The 20,666-nt window shown below is 43.4% G+C and overlaps 1 protein-coding gene across 12 annotated transcripts in view; it reads left to right on the forward strand.

Annotated features, from left to right (window-relative positions):
- PTPRM (protein tyrosine phosphatase receptor type M) overlaps positions 1–20,666 on the forward strand; it is an 834,581-nt gene that overhangs the window by 752,730 nt on the left and 61,185 nt on the right. For all 12 annotated transcript variants that reach the window (XM_007974623.3, XM_073006465.1, XM_073006464.1 and 9 more), the window contains one exon: positions 17,956–18,053. In XM_007974623.3, the coding sequence (XP_007972814.1) occupies positions 17,956–18,053 (98 nt within the window). The remainder of the gene's footprint in view (positions 1–17,955; positions 18,054–20,666) is intronic.

Raw genomic sequence — 20,666 nt, forward strand, 5'->3', positions numbered from 1 at the left:
GTCTTATGTAAACCCGTAAATAGCTAGTAACATGAACTTTTCATTCCTCACATGTGAATAAACTTAAGCTGTACATAGGTAAGAAGCCTTGGAACAATTCATAGAGATTGTGATCTGTGGAGAACTGGCCATCCAGATAGGCCCCCGCCACATGCCATTGACCTTATCACTGCCATCACTGTCTGCCTTTTATGCTCAGAGGATCCAGATGCACAGTGTCATCTTTGAGGATGTCAGGTCATATTGGCAAAGACCACAGGAACTGATATAGAGAACCAGATATCAGATAGTCATTCACAATAAAAACTGTAGCCGCCCATCAGACAGAACTGCCCAAGGTCAGGCAGGGGCATTCTGTGTGAAAAGGAAGATGCCTTGGCAGAAGATCACTTCATCATGACTAGGGCATTAGAAGAAGGGGTCCCAGAGTTTATTCATGATTCAATAAGTATGCCCCACCTGTCTTGTAGTGAGTTGGCATAAAACATAAGCTCAGTAAGAATACAAGAATGAATGAGTGAATGAATAAATGAATGGATTGGGGGTTACCATGTGCCGCACACCACTTAGACAGTAGACTATCTCAGCCAGGTAGAAAGGATGACTCATGTTGGCCCCGGGAAAGCATCTACTTCCTGGAGTGGATTTTGGCATCATCATCTCCAACATCTCTGACTGTTTCTGTTTCAAGTTAAGGGCTGGTCAACTTCTAGTCTTAGAAACACTTTCTTTACATATGGCAGTAAATCAAATCCTGTTTTTAAAGACAGTCCATCTGGTTAAAGTAACTTTTCTTGGCTGTACCCTGACCCTGTTTGTGCAACCCCTGTCCCCATATGTATGATCAGTGTTGTCTGCAATTATCATTTGTCCATAATTTGAAAAAGAGAAGCCTAAAAAGTTCCCTCTAGACTCTTTCAGCTAGGAACAAACTTTTATGTGAAAATAATAAAAATATGGGGAGTGAAGGTTTATAGTGGAAATATTTACAGAGCCTCAAACACTGCACAGCAGTTGAAACTTTGCTATAGTGACTTCATTCTTTTTGCTGTCAATCTGTTTTTCTTCTGTATTTCTTCCACATACTTCTGGTATATTTTTAATAAAGATTTTTCAAAAAGATAAATGTGGTTTATATTTTCCCAGCTCAAAATTCCCCTTCAGGCCTCTGAAGCAATAAATAATAATGCTTTGAATACTGTACTGACTTTCCTGGGCAAGCCATTCTGGTAGTGGAGGGTTCTCAGAGCGTCAGTGTAACTTCTGCACGCTCTGTAAAGCAGCTTTTGTCTCTTGCATTCTGGCCTCCAGATGGAGATGAACACTTGAAATTATTTCTCAGTAGAATTGAAAGAACTTTTTTTTTTTTAAATCAAAAGCTCAGCCTTCAGTAAACAACTTTTGTTTTTATTCTTCCAAGCACCAGTGCGGTTTGCACTTCAAGTGCAAATTTTGTGTTAGCTAACACTGTGCTTCCTGGCAAAGTTGTTCCTGCATTGTCAGTGGGTTGTAGGTTATGTTTTGGATTCATTTGTTATTTCCTATTTGAGACTAATTTAAAAGTATTACCTAGTGAAGTGGAGTATTCTCTGGCTTCCAAATTTAAATAGGGACGCTTTGAGAAAATGTGATTTATATACAGGCAAACAGTGACTCCATAAAAGTCATTGTCATAAGTATTCCAGCTACCCAAGGCCAAGTTTATACAGAACCTGCCTGCATTTTACCAACCATCTGTGGTTTTCCAAGAGAGAATGAACAATTGCAATTAGCAGCTTATCCAGAAACTTCCTTTTAAACAATAGTTTCTCCTCACTAGATTAATTTCAAAAGACAGTGGCCAATTAGCCAAATAGTCACTTTCATAGACATTTCTCATCCCTATGCTGTAAATAAACTTGCTCACTAGCAATGAGAACATTTAAAGAAAGAGTTAAAATTAAAAGATGAAGTAAAAAAATAGAGCACGTTGGGTAACATCCGCCTATGTTATTACAGATGCTATAAGGAAAATGTGGACCTCTAATAATAGAACCTAAGTTAATACAAAATAATTTGAAAATAAATGATGTCCTGTTGTTAAGCAGGCACTCAGATTTAAGGTGTCTTAAAACAAATGCTTTTTAAACGTTCAAGAGGATTTAGAGGTGTTCCTCATTTGAAGTAGAAAATTTGTAGAATCTTTTAGAGGTGATAGAAACTTCAAGAAGCTCACAGTCCAGTTTCCTTGTGTTGTAATGAAAACAGTTGACACTTAAAGCAGAACTATATTTGAGTGACCTTCATCCACATAAGTTCAAGTGAGTCATATATGCAAAAGTGTTTGCAAACTGCATGGACTAACTTCATATTTTAATAGAGTTTGTGCAAATTTCAACCTAGGAGAAACTTCATGTGTTAAGACAGACCTGTTTCCCCATAGGGCCTTTTATTCAACAGAGAGAAAAACAGTGAGGTTACATCTTTCTCCCAGGTTCAGCCCTTTAAAAGGAGAGAGCTGAAACTGATACCCATGTACTTTCCAAAGTGCTGGCTTCCCGGTGCCTCCGGCACCATGAGCCCTTGCAAAGCAAAACTACTCCTTTACAGCCTGGTTCATTCAAAACTGAGCAAAGGCTTCTGTGCACCTGTCACTTGCCAGGATCAGCACAGGATCCGGAATACACCAGTGACCTCAGAATTACCCAGTGTGGAGGTATAAATAAATGACACCCAACTCTTACTAATTTGTGATTTTAATGTACCCACAGATTTTGGGACCTCATTTTGATTTTTAATTATTTAGTTTTTTTTAAGAGACATGGTCTTACTCTGTCACCGAGGCAGGAGTGTAGTAGCATGATGATCATAGCTCACTGCAGCCTCCAACTCCTGGGCTCAAAGGATCCTCCTGCCTCAGCCTCCTGTGTAGCTAGAACTACAGAGATAAGCAATCATGCCTGGCTAATTTTTATGTTACTTTTTGTAGAGACAGGGTCTTGCTATGTTGCTCAGGCTGGTCTCAAACTCCTGGCCTCAAGCAATCCTCCCACCTCGGTCTCCCAAATTGCTGGGATTACAGGCATGAGGTGCTGCGCCCAGCCTGGAAACTTCTTTAAGCCGTTTCTCTTATCCACCCCACCCCATTTTGCCGATGAAAAAAATAAGACCCAGTGCAGTCCTAGAACCACTTTTCCAGAAATCTGGGCACGAGGTTTCTTTTTCACCCATGGGCACAGTTTAGGACAAGTTTTTCAAGGCAGCAAACAGTTTAGGAAGTTTCTGGCTATAACCAGTGACTTTTGTTTCTTGCCTTCTCACTCAAAGGGAAGCTGCTGGAAATTTCCTTCTGCAACCCTTCACTACCATGGAAAATGTGAGACTGCCTGCACTGAGCTATGTCTGGGGAGCCAATTTATCTCTTTCATTCATTTATTAGATTTATTCTCTTTTTTCTTAAATAAAAGAGGATTCCACTTGTGTACTGAGAAGAGCTTAATTAAGGAAGATACAGACTAATGAAAGCTTTTATTTCTCTGGCAGTAACCCCTGAAGCATATGAATATAGGCTGTTCCCTTCACTTTACTTCTCCTTGACAGAAGGCAGCCAGATCCTTTGGGTCACCAAACCCCTCCATTCTGAAGGCTGCCATTTGGTTTTTCTGTCCTTGATTGTCTTCTCTCTGTTCCCCTCTTTACAGCATGCACAAGTACCCAAGCTCAGTTTCTGAGCATTCTCTTTGGAGACCGATGCTGAGGAATGCTCTGTACCTCCGCCAGCAGGATGCTTCTGTGCTGTGGACATCTGTCATGTTCCTTCCTTCCGAGGCCACAGCACTTTCTCCTGCACCTGTTTTCAACTCCCCATGCACACCACCATTCAGTGTGTCCCAGGGATCAGGGACTGAAGGTCCCTCTGGAAGCAGTGTCTGTATTTCTGCATTATAGAGCATGTTGTTGCCACAGTCTACCTACCCCCATTTTATTATTTTCTATATTAGAGATCCTCTTTGGAGCCCTAATCTGTATCCCGTCACTCAAATCTGATAGGTCTGCCTTTCTCGACCTGCTTTCCATGTCAAGAATAACAGAAACCTTTTATTCCTTTTCACAGTGGTACCACTGCAACCTGAAATTGTTTACGTAACTGCTAGGGAGATCTGATTCTAGAAGATGACGGAATATCGTCCAAAAAGAACAAAATTCAAATAATGGTTTCTTTAGGTAGATGAAGTTTCCAGAAATGCTTTGGAACATTTCAATTCCAAGAGCAAGTCATGCTAGGCTACAAACCACCCCATAGATATCTGTTTGCTTTATGAAACATAGTCACAATCAGATCTCTTCAACTTAGCCTTAAAATTTCTTCCATATACAACCAGGTTTTATGCCAGTAACTAGGCCAGGACTGTCCACTCCCCACTAAAGGACAATAGGCAGAATGGTTAATAAAAGCCTAGACTCTAGAGTTGCACAGCCTAGGCTCAGAAAGCAGCTCTGCAAGTAACGTCTCTATAAACATTAGCTACAGTTATTGTTGTTATCATTTTGTATGTTCTAAAAAGACACATCACTCAATAGCAGAGAAGCAGTTCAGGTTTTAACCCTAGTATAGTGTATACTCATGTAGTTTCCATAAAAGCTGATACATCCTACACCTCTTGTTAATGCTTCCTTCCAGAAGGATGTACCAAAGGGAGCCACTTAAGTGTGCACCAACATCCTGTACTCCCTCCAGAGTACAAAGAGTGCCATCATTGTTCACTGTTAAACTGCAGACAAACATAGGTTGGAAAGACAACAGCTGCATCGTAAGCTGGAAAAGCATATTTTGCTTCTGTTTTTGAAGTCTTGCTGAAATTGAGCAGCCCTGATAGCAGTGCCAGCTCCACATCTTGGTGTTCTGAAGGCTTCCCTGGTGCACACCTTTAGTCAGATGGCATGTGAGTGAAAACAGCTTAATTCCAAAGACCAGACAAGTTCCTTCCTAACAGGCTTCACTGAAAGCAGTTCCTGAGATAAGAATTACACAGGGGCGTTTTAGAGAGGTGCTTTAACATGGTAAGTTCCTTGTATTTCTTAGGAAGAAAATGGCTGTTGAGTAAATTTATCTTTATTAAGACATACTAAATAATATCTACTACCTAATTATTTATCCTTTTTGTGTTTTTAAACATTTCATAATCATTTTAATGGAACAAATGATTAAAAGAAAAGATTATTAACCAGAAAAGAGAAAAGAGATGATGGTTGAAGGGTTATATAGCATATTATAGACAGAGGTTTCCCAGGCTGTTTTAGTGTTTATTTAAAACCTGTCCATTAATATTTGGTTTATGCCAATTTTCTCTTAATGAAATTTGACATGACCTTTTGGTGTCCAATCAGGATTTCATATGTTTTATAAATACACCCAGGAACAAACGCTCCATGAAACTAATTATGTAGAGAAAGCCACAAATAGCCACATGGTTCGTATTGTCACACTTTCTTACCTCAGTCTGAAAGGAGAATTTTGGGGAATGGAATGAGGGAAATGTAAGCATGAACATGTGGGTTGTGTTCTAGAGGCAAGTCTAATCATGGATACAGCAGAAAGTGTATGCCTGATTGGAGGTATAAGAGGAGTACACACCTGCAAGTCAATTTAGAAGAAATTGGGCAAATGGCAAGTACCTGCCAGCCAGAGAGGGCCAGGGGAAGGGAAAAGACTCTTGTCGCAGGAAAACCTCCTCCAGTTGAGAAGAAGAGATGTGTCATTGTGTGGCATCACTGGAATTTATTAACTGAAAACACTCTTTAACATTTATTATTTAAGTCATCACTTTCAACACTACTTCTAAAGAGGTATATTTTGTTATAGCTTTTCTCTTCTTTTACTATCACCAAATTAAAATTCCAGTGGACTGGTGTAACCCTGTAACTCTAGACATAAAGAGTTTTTCATGTGAGAGTTGTCCTTAGAAAATGCTATTTTTAACCGGCCAGTTATATTTTTGATTTTAGGTTAAAGTATTCCCCAGTTCTCCCCATCACAGAACAATTCTCAGCGTGTTTGCTTGTAATTCATTAGTCGATTTCTATTGTTACTTTTAAATGGTAATTTTCTTGGGATACTCTTAGCAGTTCGGGCTAATGAGCAAATCACGTCCCTTGCACCCACCCATCTCAACTTTGCTTTTCCTTTTCTGCAGCTGAAACAAGAAATTATTCATGAAAATTGCATGATTTTAACATAAGTAGCCTCAGGGGAGAACAAATGCAACTATCAAATAAGTGATGTTAAGGATTATTAATGCTGAAGCCAAGTATATTCTGTGTCACTGTTACCACTTCTGTGACACATGAGGCAAATGCAGTCCATGAAGCATGGTGGCATGTTTTACCATTTACCTCTCACTACTGTGAAAATGAAAAGCTACTCAATGTAAAATTACAGACTTAAGTGTTATGGAAGTATCATATTGAAAAATCACATAAAGCTTTATAATAAAAACTGAGAAAACCACCGAAGGGACAACTAGTTCTGTAAATGTTGAGTGACTGACTTCATAACCCTTATTATAGATTATCGCCAATGGCAACAGGAGCCATCATGGATCAAAAGTTTAGGACCACTTTTATTCATGTAGCAAGAGCTTTAAAATAAATGCCTGACTCTCAGGCTCGTCGTCTTCTGCGTTCAAGTCCCACCTTCAGCCGTCTTCATGGCTGATGGAGGGAAAGGGCTGCCAGCGCCCAAAGGACGGAGCCCAGGCTTCCCGCAGCTGCTTCGCCTTCACGTCCCCCCGCTTTCGCTTCGCACTTCTGCCATTCGGTGTGCACCCGCACCACACACTCCCTCCTTCAGGTCCCAGAACCATGCTAGAAACAAACATTCCCGCGGGCAGTCGAGTTCATTTTGCAGTCAGAACAGTGTTGCTGGGCTGACCTGAATTGGAATCCCAGCTTTGTCACATACTGGCCTTGCAGCTGTAGCAAAGGCACTTCGTCTCCTAAGCCTGTTTCTTGTGCTGGAGTAGGTGCCTCCCACTGCTGTGGTGGGGAATGAGTTAGATCGTGCGCGTATAAAGAGCAGCATCCATCACGCCTGTAATCCCAGCACTTTGGGAGGCCGAGGCAGGCAGATGACCAGGCCAGAAGATCGAGACCCTCCTGGCTAACACGGTGAAACCCCGTCTCTACTAAAAATACAAAAAGTTAAACAGGCATGGTGGCGGGCGCCTATAGTCCCAGCTACTCGGGAGGCTGAGGCAGGAGAATGGCGTGAACCTGGGAGGCGGAGCTTGCAGTGAGCGGAGATCACTCCACTGCACTCCAGCCTGGGCGACAGAGCGAGACTCTTTCTCAAAAAAAAGCAGCATCCAGCACCTGTCTGGCAGGGGGGCCATCTAGTTGTACCTATTTATTTGTCCAACACCCTTGTCCCGGGTTCCCCTTATTCCAGGCTAGAAGCCTTGGCGTCTCTTATTGCTGACAGAGCTTTAGGGATGGCAAGAGTCCCCCTTGGTTTTAACACTGTCTTCCTAGTACAACCCCAGTCCTCCCTGGTCTGAATCAAGAGGTCAGCCTATCCACCAATCCCCTGGTTCCTGATCCCACCTGAGCCTCATTGCCACACTGGGGAGCCTTGGAGCCCACACTGGCCGTGCCAGCCACACGCGGCTGGCTTAGGGCCTGGCCCCTGCCCTACGAGCTCTGACCTTCCTGCCCCACGAGCTCTGACCTTCCTTCCCCCAGGCTCTCCCTGTGCTGAGCCATCCCCTGCAGCCACGTTGCTGCTGTCTGTTGGATTCCGGACCCATCACCACCTGGACATTTCTGCTGCAGATCTCCACCAGCCATTTGGATGCCCAGGGAGCTGCTCTTGCCATAATAATTGTAAAATTATAAAATATGTTTAAACTTTCCCTCATTAATGCGGACCATGATCTTTTTGTTCACTGTTCTTTACTGTTCACATTCAACAGATTCCTGTGTCTTAGGAGTTTTCTTCAATGGAAAGAGTAGACACTTGTACTCTGGACACTGGCATCTGTCTGGAACACGCAGGAGAGCTCAGTGGGGGCCTTTGGACTTGGCTTTGGGTAGCTGGGCTCAGTTTACCATTTCTCTCAGCCCACTGTACCTTACTCCTCCTGTTCCACTTACTTCATCCTCGGCTGCTAACAGCTGGTCACACCTAAGGCTGAGCCCACCCCTGATCAAACCTCCTTGCAGTACAGGTGCCCCCACTAGAGTCCGTTCCGACAACCAAACACTTCGTCCTCTGTTTTCTCTCTCTGACTTTCCCAAGCTTTGATTCTAAAACTGGAACTTTCCTTAGTCATGTTTTCAGTATCTGTCAGGGTTGTCTTCCACTCCTAAACTCTGAACTTGCAAATCTTATCAGAATTTTACATTTCTTATAAGAGGGCCCCATGAGAGTCCCTTCCCCTCCCAAGTGGCAACAAGTGGCTCCTGCTGGAGGACGTGCCAGCCCCACCGTCCCTCCCCTCCCCTCCTCTCTCCTCTCCTACTCCCCTCCTCCCTCCCCCTTCCCCCTCCCTTCCCCCTCCTTCCCCTCCCCTGTCTCCCCTCCCCCATCTCCCTTTCCCCCTCCCTCCCCTCCCCCCTCCCATCCCCCCTCCCGTCCCCCCTCCCCTCCTCTCTCCTCTCCTACTCCCCTCCTCCCTCCCCCTTCCCCCTCCCTTCCCCTTCCCTCCCATCCCCTTCCCTCCCCCATCTCCCCTCTCCCATCTCCCTTCCCCCTCTCCCCTCCATCCTTACCCCCCTTCCTCCCCCCTCCCTTTCTCCCTTCCCTCCCCCTCCCCCCTCCCCTCCCCCCTCCCTTCCCACCTCCTTCAGAGTTGCACCCTGTCCTTTGAGACCCATGGCAGGTGCCTGACTTCAACAATGCTAGTCCTGCTGTTGCCTCGCCAGTCAGACCTAAGCTCTTCCTGACTTTGACTGCCACAGGCATCCTCATACATCAGTTACTGACCCTGGCCTTCAGACTTCTTCTTGTGTATCCCCAAAAGAAGTTTGAAGAAATTATGCACCTGCTCTAAACATTTGAGTTTGATATTGAAAACTTTCATCATGTTTATGCAAGTGTGTTTGTTAATAAGAGATAGACAGTATGAAATATTTTCTAAGATAAGATGAGGATTGGTGTAATTAAGATAAATATGATACGTGATTTTTTAACTGCCTTACAGATTCAAGCATATCAAACCTGAAAGAAAACTCAAAACTTTCACTTATGGTTTTCATCCAAGAAAATCTGGCACTCCTCGAAAGCATTCTGGTTCCATTTAAAAGAGTAAATGTGGCCAGGCATGGCAGCTCACGCCTGTAATCCCAGCACTTTGGGAGGCTGAGGCGGGCAGATCATTTCAGGTCACGAGTTGGAGACCAGCCTGGCCAACATGGCAAAACTCCATCTCTACTGAAAACACAAAAGCTAGCTGGGCATGGTAGCACACGCCTGTGGTTCCAGCTACTCAGGAGGCTGAGCCAGGAGAATCACTTGAACCTGGAAGCCAGAGGTTACAGTGACCCATTGTGTCTAGAATTGGTGGGTTTCTGGTCTCGCTGACTTCCAGAATGAAGCCACAGACCCTCACAGTGAGTGTTACAGTTCTTAAAGATGGTGTGTCCGGAGTTTGTTCCTTCAGATGTTCAGATGTGTCTGGAGTTTCTTCCTTCTGGTGGGTTCGTGGTCTCGCTGGTTTCAGGAGTGAAGCTGCAGACCTTCGTGGTAAGTGTTACAGTTCATAAAGGTGGCACGTCCAGGGTTGTTCATCCCTCCCAGTGGGTTGGTGGTCTCACTGGCTTCAGGAGTGAAGCTGCAAACCTTCGCAGTGAGCGTTACGGCTCATAAAGGCCACGCGGACCCAAAGAGTGAGCAGCAGCAAGACTTATTGCAAAGAGCAAAAGAACAAAGTTTCCACAGCATGGAAGGGGACCTGAGTGGGTTGTCACTGCTGGCTCAGGTGGCCTGCTTTTATTCCCTTATCTGGCCCCACCCACATCCTGCTGATTGGTCCATTTTGCAGAGAGCTGATTGGTCCATTTTGACAGAGTGCTGATTGGTGCATTTACAAACCTTTAGCTAGACCCAGAGTGCTGGTTGGTGCATTTACAATCCTTTAGCTAGACACAAAAGTTCTCCAAGTCCCTACCAGATTAGCTAGACACAGAGCACTGATTGGTGCCTTTAAAAACCATTAGCTAGACACAGAGTGCTGATTGGTGCATTTACAAACCTTTAGCTAGATGCAGAGTGCTGATTGGTGCATTTACAATCCTTTAGTCAGAAAAGTTCTCCAAGTCCCCTCCCTTCCCAGAGTCCCAGAAGCCCAGCCAGCTTCATCTCACTGGCACTGGCCATGGGACTTTGCCACACCTGGCCCATGCACTCCAGCAGCCCAGAGGGAGCTCGTCCCCCAGTCAAGCCCGGCAGGCGCTGACCCTGGAGCACCCAGAACGCACGCCCGCTGAGCCCACGCCCACCTGGAACCTGCCCCGGCCTGCCAGTGCTGCGCTGCCCTGGCTCCCGCGGTCGCCTCTCCCTCCACACCTCCCTGCAGAGCAGAAGGAGCTAGCTCCGGTCTGGCCAGTCCCAGAGAGGGGTCCCAAAAGCGCAGCGGCGGGCTACAGGGCTCCTCCAGCATGGCCAGAGCGGATGCCGACGCCAAGGCGGCGCCAAGAATGAGGGCTGCTAGCACGCTGTCACCTCTTACCATGATGGAGCCACCACACTCCAGCCTCGGTGACTGAGACTCTGTCTCATAATAAATAAATAAATAAAAATTACAAAGTAATAAATATTACCGACCTCTACTGCGTCAGGGGTTCTGAGTTCAGAACATCATATCATAAGCCAAAATACTAAGTTTTACTCCTAAGAGAATTGTTTCAGTCAGGGAAGTGAGTTTTTGGAGCCAGTATTCCAGGGCAAATCTGTAGGTTTTTACAACTGGGCAGTGCCCCATGGTCATGTTTGAGATAGGTGTTTTTTTCAAGTGTATGAAAGACTATCGTGAGGCTGGACACAGTGTGTCATCCCTGTAATCCCAAGCCTTTGAGAGGATGAGGCAGGCAGATTGCTTGAATCCAGGAGTTAAAAACCAGCCTGGGAAACATAGTGAGGCCCCATCTCTACCAAAAATACAAAAATTAGCTGTGTGTAGAGTCTGTGGTCCAAGATACTCAGGAGGCTGAGGTGGAAGGATCACTTGAATCTAGGAGGTCAAGGCTACAGTGAGCCGTCATCATACCACTGTACTCCACCTGGGTGACAGGGCTAGACTCTGTCTCAAAAAAAAAAAAGAGAGAGAAGAAGGAGCAGGAGGGAGAGGGGGAGGGGTCAGGAGGAAGAGGAAGAAGAAAAAGAAGAAGGAGAAGGAGGCGGATGAGAGAAGAAGAGAAGGGAAGGGAAAGGTAGGGTCACACCTGTAATTTCAGCACTTTAGGAGGCTGAAGTGGGCAGATCACGAGGTCAGGTGATCGAGATGTTGGTGAAACCCCATCTCTACTAAAAATATAAAAATTAGCTGGGTGTGGTGGTGCGTGCCTGTAGTCTCAGCTACTCAGAAGGCTAAACCAGGAGAATTGCTTGAACCCAGAAGACGGAGGTTGCAGTGAGCCAAGATCATGCCACTGCACTCTAGCCTGGCAACAGAGCAATCGTCAAAAAATATATATAATAATACATTTTAAAAAGAAAGAAATGAAAAGAGAAAAGAAGAGGAAATAAAAGAAAGACTATTGCATATGGAGGCTGGAGACTCCTGCCTAGGGAATAAGTTTTGGCAGAGTCCTTATAGATATTAACTATCTGGAAATTAATACTGGAAGAACTACTCATATATGCCTTGGATAGTCTTTATGTATCTCCAAGGGTATGCATAGCTCAGTTTGAAGGGTTTTTTTAAATCTGTTTTTTGAGATAGGTTCCCAGTGTGTTGTACAGGCTGGTCTCAAACTCCTGGGCTCAAGCAGTCCTCCCATCTCAGCCTCTGAGTGGCTGGAATTACATCAGTTCGAGGTTTAAGTGTCTCAGGATGTTTGCCTTATTGTACGTTACATAAGAGTGTGGGCTGTTCTTATCTCTACCTTAGAAAATTCCAAGTTTCTGAATGGTGGAGACCGTGTATATATTACTCACCTTTACATCTCTACCATACCTCACAGAATACCTGGCATTTAATACTAGGCTGAGTGCTTAACTGCTGCGTGCAGGGGTGGCCACTCACCCAATGAGGCCAGGACAGTGGTATAAATGAACAAAGCAAGCTTGGCATGAGGCCACGTTAGGAAAACATGCATAGAAAACACACTGGCACCACAACTCACTTTAAACATCATGAAGAAACAGGGAGCCTCCACTTGGGTCTTGGAAAAGTGGCCTGAGGAAGTGACTTTCAGACTGCTAAGCTGAAACCAGGAAGGAGACGTGCAGGCTTTAACTGACTCATCAGCAGAGAGGGGTCTTGTGGGAGGATGCTGGGGAGGAGCGTGAGGGAGATAGATGGTCAGGGAGGGGTAGGCACCCTGACACAGTCCAGGACAGACCGTGTGGGACCACATTTGCCTTATTAAAGAATTTAGGGCTTACTCTGAGAGCAACGGAAAGCCGTGGGAAGATGTACGCAGGAAAATGACATGCGGGGTTTACAGTCGTCATAGATGAGCCCTGGCTGAGGGGTAGGGAACGGATTCAGGGGAGGCCCCATGTGGGTTTGGGGAGTTGTATTCATCCACTTGGTAAATAGGTGAGTTGTCATGGCGGCTGGGGTTTGGAGCAGGGACAGAAATGGAGCGGGGAAGCAGGGTGTGCTGTGCTCTTGAAGTAGTCCTGCCAGCTAAGCAGAGACGCTTGGGGGCTGGCTGTGCTGTGAAGCTGAATTTGATCCTGTATCCGTGGGAGGCCCTTGGAGGAGTTAAAGGAGGGAAGTGACCTGAGATGAAAACACCTTTAAAGAGGTGGTTTCCGTGTGGTTAACATGGGTTCTCTCCTGTTTTCTTCTTGCTGGGATTGTGTGGTACACATCTGTCTGGTAGAGCCCTTCTGAGTTGCTTCCGATGTTCAAATGAGGCGGAATGATGTAATGGAGTCCGACTCCTGGTTCAAAACTCAGCCCCATGGCTCACTAGCTGTGTGACCTTGGACAGCTTGCTTGACTTCCCAGTGCCTCAGTCTCCGTCAGTAAAATGGGGGGTGAGCAATAGGACCTGTTTCATAGGATGGTGTTTGCTAAATGTAGTGCAATCGTACATGTAAACTACTTCAAACAGGACCTGGGAAATAGTAAGTGTTTAAGGGACATTAGGTATTATTCTGTTTATGATGGAATGCCAATTCGTATTTATATTATCTTTCTTTACTTCAAAAAACTCGAAAATGCCACTGTGAGCTTAAGGGACCTTGACTTCTCAGCAGCTCTAGTTACCATAGAAAATATAGTGTATAGAAATTCAAATATGAAAAGCAGGGGTACAGGTCATCAAGGTTTGAAAACAATCATTTTTATAGATTTGGGGGTACAAGTGCAGTTGTGTTACGTGGATATATTGCTTAGTGGTGAAGTGTGGGCTTCTAGGGCACCCATCACCTGAATATTATACATTGTTGAAATGATCATTTTTAATATCTCTTACTTCCCATGAACTAGAGAACTCATACAATAAAGCCCATCCTTGAATGTTTTTCATTTATGCTTTTCATTGCTTGTTAATGGTTAATGTTTTTTATTAGAAAAAAAACCACTTTCCACCCTTTTTTTTCCTTTGGGGCTTGGTGGTGGCAAGAATGGCTGCCTGCACCTCTCCTTCTCAGCAGAGGTCTCTGTGTGCCTGCCAGCTGGAGGAGATGGAACGTATTACTGGCCTAATATTACTGAAATTTCTAGATGTTACCTTTCGGATTTCCCACAGGGGGACAACTGCTGAGATGAACCATCTTGCCTATTGTGCAAACATCTGTAAATGCACCACCACAGCAATTACAGTGGCTCCCCCCAGCCAGAAACTGCGGAAATCGAATGCCCTGTCTTGCAGTCGCACCTGTTCACACCTTGAGAGAGGGAGGCTTTTCAGAGCTCCTTGCTCTGAAAAAATCTTGGGAGTTTATTGGTTTGTCCACTCTGTGAGCAATCCACAGTGATCTCGGGAGTCAGAGGTCAAAGGCAAAGGGTTACTGACCTCCCATGCTGTTCCTTCTGTCTTTAGGTCCTTCAAGGGCATGAGTGCTAAAAGGTGCCTCCTTGTGTATCAGGCTCACATCTTTGGACTTGTGATGTTGGCTCACGATGGTCGTGGTCACTCAGACCCCGCCAGGAGCTGCCGAATCCAAATGGAGTAGCTTTGGTGACAGTAAAGTCCACCCCTCCCCTGGCCTGGAGGATACGTTCTGATTTTGCCAGGAGACAGATAGCTTAGTAATACTTTATTGAGATCTTGGGGAATAATTCAAAATATGTAGAAGAGAAAAGAAAAACAGGATTGATACATGCTGCATTAAAAACCTTATTTGGACACCTTCCCTATTTTCTACTCTCAAAAAAAAAAAAACCCACAAAAATAAAAAACAGGATTTGAATGAACATTTGGAAAAACATCTTGAATCATCAGCCACGTATCACCAGTGCCCACCCCTGAGTAATTTTACTGTTGAGCCACCACAGTGACCAGGCCAGGGAGGGAGCCACGCGTGTAGCAGAAGGAACGGCCGCCAAGTGTTGGCTGCACAGCGCCCGGTGCCTGCAGGAGAGAGCGAGGCCAGCTGCACCGCAGGGAGATGTCTCTGCCTGCACTTTTTTTTTCTTTCTGGGATCTATTTAGAATAATCTTTGTGTTCAATTTCATTTTTAGATTTTAACACCAAACTCTTTTTGTTCTTCTGGATCCATGTATCTAATTTTAGCATTGAAAAACATTTCACCTAGTTTATTTTTATATCCTAATCTTTTTGAGCGTAGGTCAATGGACAAGAAAATCACAAAAACTAAGTGTGTATTACCAGCCAAGTGAGCTGCTAGTACTTATAAACACCCTTTATTTTAAAGACAATGCGAATTTAGTTATGTAAACATGTAAAAACCCAGGCCATCTTAACTGATGCCTAGCCGCAGAGGTGAGGTGGCATGGTCATATTCCTAGATGACATGTTATGAATAGAGTTCCTTCTACATCCGAGGAAAACAGGATTCCGTGGTTCACAGAGCTTGCAGGCCAGGTTAGGCTAGTCAGGAAATTCAGAACAAACAAATCTTTGGCGTTTCACAGTTACAACTCCATAGGAGAGCACCTGATGGTTAGATTGGAAGACAGAGCCGATATCCTTGATGCTATAGATCGGGAGAGATCTGAAGACACACCCAGACCCAACCCCCACCCAAACCCAGTTCAGTCAGAGTCTCTTGAGTTAGGACATGAGAATTTTTAAAAATCTCCACAGTCATTTTAATAAGCAGCTAGAGTTGAGAACCAGTGCCTCCCATAGAGAACAGTCACTGGGAAGCTAGGATTGCACTGTGGTTATCTAGGGTGATGGACTGAGCAAAGCTGGAAGCGTAGCCTTGGGTGGGGAACCTGAGAGGAGTGATCTGTATAGTGCCCGGGAGCAGTGGTTTAATTCCAGAGCTCCAAGGCTGTGCTCTGAGGACAGAGATAATCATGCTCCTTCTGAAGAAATCCTTGCAGAAGATGTCGCCTTTCCATGAATTGAAAAGCAGGAAAGGTGCTGTGTTTTCAAGCTTCTCCAGATTATCTTAGAAATGTAGGTTGAGAAAGGGAATCGTACAAACATTATGTCTTAATCTGACATACCTAGTATGGGTTTGACATAACACTGTCATCATAATACGGTTTACACACATGCATACAGACTTACCATCCATTCATTGATTCACTGGGTTCCTGCTGTGTGCCAGGCGTTTCCTAGGGCGCTAAGAAAACGGCAGCAAACAGAGAAGGCTGAGTTCTCCTCCAGGAGGGGTCTTACACCAATCAATCCCAGGATGTCGACTGGCAAGAAGAGGGGAGTGAGGAATATGTTGGTGGCAAAATGGGGCCCCTGCCTAGAGTGTCTCTGAGAAGACCCCTGCTGGGCCCTAACAAGGGAGGTGGCTTTACTATGATGCTGGGACCTCTGATTCATCCACTAGAGCCACTGTCATCAGAACTATTTCTGGAAACTTCTGAGTAGGTGGCACAGGCCTGTGTGCCTAGTGAAGGCCCCCCTTTGATTCAGGGGTCACATTGGGCTGTTTGCTCAAAGATGGACTCAGTGCTTTTTCTCCCCCTTGTGAATAAGTAACAAGCTGTTAAGTACACAATGAATGTACCTCTCTGCAAGCCAGAACTGGAGTGATTGATGGAATCCGATGTTTACTTGTCCCCTCTGTAACCTTAGATTAAAGTCACTGAAATCTTCAGCCTCTACATCAGGAGAATGGCACGCACATGCCAAGGGACGTGGCCAAAATGACTGGTGGAGCTTGGTGGGAGGTGGCGTGCATGGTCCCTTCCCCAAAGGGATTAGATGCAGAGACATCAGGAGACCAAGTCAGCTTTTCTGGGGAGGGTAACAGTGTAGTCAGAAGCAGCAAGGGAGAAATGATAGGAATTTGTGTTGTGGAAGAAAAGGAAGGAGGCCTGGACAGGGAGGAAGGAGAAGAAAAATTACACAAGAACCAATTGCTAATTGGTCAAGAAGGATAGGGAGTGACTGAAGGGCCCCTTGGGTGTGTCACTGTTGTTCAGTGTCCAGGCTGCAGCAAAAGGACAGCTATTAATAAACATCCTTAAATGCATCTTGTTTTCTTTCTATTGCTTTGTTATTTATAAAATGCCTAAGTATACATTAATTCCAAGAATCCTCAAAATAACCTTGAGAGGTGTTACTGTGATCAGTATATAAAGAAAGAAGACATTGAAACTCATAGAGGCTAAGTAACTTGCCCCAAATCACACAGCCAGTTAAAAGGCAGAAGCAAATCTCAAATTCAAATATTTGAGCTCCAGCTCCGGCAATCTAAAATGTCAAGATACCTAGTACAATTGGGTTCTGGTCCTGGATGTGCCTGAACGTTTGTATGATTTCACATATACCGTGTGACTCTCCAAGCCTTTGAAGTTGCATTTCTCTCATTTCCTTGCCTTTCTATATGTCTTATAAAGATTTCTACTATTACATTTATACCCTCAAGTATGCATGAGCACAAAGTCGAGTTTGGGGTTTTTTTAATCTGAGTTAAAAGAAATTGTAAATTCCAACTTTCTGTACCCGATTCTTTCTGTAGCACTGGCCTTCTGTAATATATACTTTTCCTTTTTTATTTTTTTTCAAGCCATAGGAAAGAGCTTTTTAATGCTCAGATCCCAAGAGCTAAGGAAGTAGATGGCTATTCATGTTCTGCCCGGAATCTTTATGTTCAGTGAGAGGAAGCGCAACTGCTTAAAACTCTTAACTTCTCTCTCTTACTTTAGAAAGTCAGGCAGAAAAAAAAAATGGATTAATCTGACAGATAGCACAGAAGAAGAAAAATATTAGAAACAAGAAGAGGCCATTTCTCCTGTAGAGGCTCGTTTCATTCTATATACCACTTCCCTGGGATATCTGCCAATTGTTAGCAGAAAGAGTAATGTTATCTATTTTTTAAAATTTCACTCTTGAGTACTATGGAGATAAATAGCTAAATGATGGAGAAATAACTTTCTTTGAAGGTGGTAGTTTAAGAAGGGTAAAAAGAGCTCAAATGCAGATATTTGATGACATGAGAAAATTCAGCGATGAATGAAAAATTTGATATTTCTATAGGTGCAGTTTTAGAAAGAGTATCTTTTTGCATTGACACTAGAGACCTGTGTCCATCTAAAAGTGAGGGAACTGCATGTGGGTATTAATAGATGTATTTGCAAGCACCAGAAATTTTCCAATTGAAACTTACAACAACAACAAAAAGTTTCTGTTCTGTTTTGCTGCAGGGCCAATGCAGGAGACCATCTATGACTTCTGGAGGATGGTGTGGCACGAAAACACTGCAAGCATCATCATGGTGACCAATCTTGTGGAAGTGGGAAGGGTGAGTGGACCATCTGCTGCAAAAGGCCATTTTGTTCCTTGCTTAGTTGGTAACAGAAAGTAAAGCATGAGGCAAGCTTTTGAAGTATTATGTGTACTCCCAAAAACATTAACTACTGCAGCTCCTCCTATTGCTTGCTGCACTTGCTTATAAATTATCAGTAAACATAGCTTGAATTGCTTTCATTTGTTGCGATAGCAACAGACAGAAAGGCACTCAAGATTTAAAAGCAGTTGTTATCGGGCTATATTGAGTGCACAAAAATACCTCTAAGCATGAATGCTGATTGTTGAGTGTCAAAACTCAATGGGTGCTGCATTAGACATGACTACGTTCCCAAACTCAAGAAAATTGGCTCTAAAAACAGTGTGCAGCTCTGGATTCAATCCTTAGATTAGAATTCCAGCATCTTCTCTTGCTTAAATTGGCCTTTCCTGTGTCTCAGTTTCCAAACCTGTAGAATGGAAAAACATCATCTTTCTGAAGGTCTTCTACTACCTTCTCCTTAGTAATTGTCTCTGAGCAGTACTTTTATTTAACCAGGAAGCTGTTACATAGTTGTAATTTCAGTAGTGGTATGCTCTAGGATTATTTCCAAAGTGAAATTTTAAAATGAGCAAACACACAGCGTGCAGTTGCCTTATTTACAGTAGGTTGAATTCCATGGTTGTGCTAACTGAAGAGAAGGTGGCATCATGAGATTTGCCCTCAGCAAAGGCAGCCTAGAAGTTGTCCTAGAATTGAAGCAGTGGGATAGGAACCATAAAGGGATTGTCTCTTAAGAGTCTCAGGTTTCAGGAAGCACAAACCAGGAAGAAGAAAGACATCACAATTCTCTCATAATGAGAATATTCAGTAAGTGTATATATATATATATACACACACACACATATATATACAAACACACACACAATATAAGTAGGATATATACACACACACACAAAATTCTAGCAAAAATGGCACATTAACCTGAAAATCCTCCTATAAACATCTAGAAATTCTAGATAAAAATATGAATATGCATTTTAATATGTTTATATGCATACGCAAATATATATATTTTAAATGTTTAGCTCACCCCTTAATAAAGACAGCTACTACAGACCAGAAATAAAGTGAGGACTAGAGAGCCTAGGGTGTGTAGCGCTTGCATGCACCCTTAGGAGGCTGGGCAGGGGGTTTTGTGTGAGTCTTGGGGGAGGGTGGACAGCGTCAGTCTTTGTGATCTTGGATCCTGGGTTTTAAAGCCCACTGAGGGCAGGAAATAATGTGGACGTGTACAATGCTAAGAATTTGCATGTCAACTGCCACACAGAACCAAAACCCACAAAGAGCAGACCCTCAGAGAAAGGCAAACTGGAGAAGTGGAGGTAGGGAGAGGGAGGAGGGAGAAGGGAGAGGAGCACCAGCCAGCCCAGGGAATTGACAAGGAAGTTACACCATCTTCACTTAGGTAGGATCTGTGGGGGTGAAGCACTTCCACCGACTCCAGGGTCAAAGTAAACACCTAATAAAATCAGAAAATAATTAGAACCGTGAATCATAAAGTTATCATTGTAGTATCAGAGTTGTCAGATGCAAATAACGTGGTGCCAGGTAAGGAAATACATGGTTTTAAATGTTGGGATTAGAAAAGAAGAAATACCAACTAAGCATCTAATTCAAGAAGACAGATGAAGAACAGAGCAAAACCAAAGGAAAACAAAAGGAAATAATAAACATGAGTAGAAATTTATTAACTTAAAAAGCACAGAAGCAGTAATAAAGTTCAACAAAATAAAAAGCTGGTTTTGTGAAAAGGTTAATAACATTCACCTCTGGCAACAGATCAGAAATAAATAGAGAAAAACCCCATATAGCCAATAGCAGATTTTTTTTTTACTGCAATAGAATAATATGAATAACAATATATTTGATGAATTAGGTAATTTTCTAGAAAAATATGACTTTCCAAAAATTGACTCAAAAAGAAACAGAAATTCTGAATAGATTATAATTATCTTAAACTCTAATTCTGGTTAAAAATTGAGCCATGGAAATGTGCCAGTGTATTTATAGGTACTAAATATTCAAGGAACAGATAATTCAAATGTTGTACATTTTAAAAATATGTAACATTTTATAAATACATAAAAATACATAAATTATATACATTTTATAAAAATTAACCTAAGAGAACAGAAAAGAAAGGTTGTTCCCCCATTTCATTTTAAGAGGAAAGAAAGCTTCTTCCCCTATTTCATTTTAAGAGGCTAGTATAACCTCAATATCAAAACCAGACAAGACTACAGGAAAAGGTAAAATTATAGGTGCCACACATAGATAGGAAGAGATGAATATATCAGTAGGTCAAAACAGGCCAGATGTAAGACACCAAAAGCCCACCATATTAAGGAATAGGATAGGAAAATGTATGATAGTAAGATTTACGTAAAATCCTCTGTACGACAAAAGATATAGTAAGCGACCAGACAAAGGCGGGGAGGTGCTATGGGGCTACTATGCGAAGTTTAAACACTTCCAGAGCAATATTTTATGTACTAAAAGTATAAAAACTTTTCTTTCTTTCACTGATGTCTCTGCCAAGTGCCAGCATGGGAGTGCAGGTGAGTT

Source organism: Chlorocebus sabaeus, chromosome 18 (genome assembly GCF_047675955.1).
Source record: "Chlorocebus sabaeus isolate Y175 chromosome 18, mChlSab1.0.hap1, whole genome shotgun sequence".
NCBI lineage: Eukaryota > Metazoa > Chordata > Mammalia > Primates > Cercopithecidae > Chlorocebus > Chlorocebus sabaeus.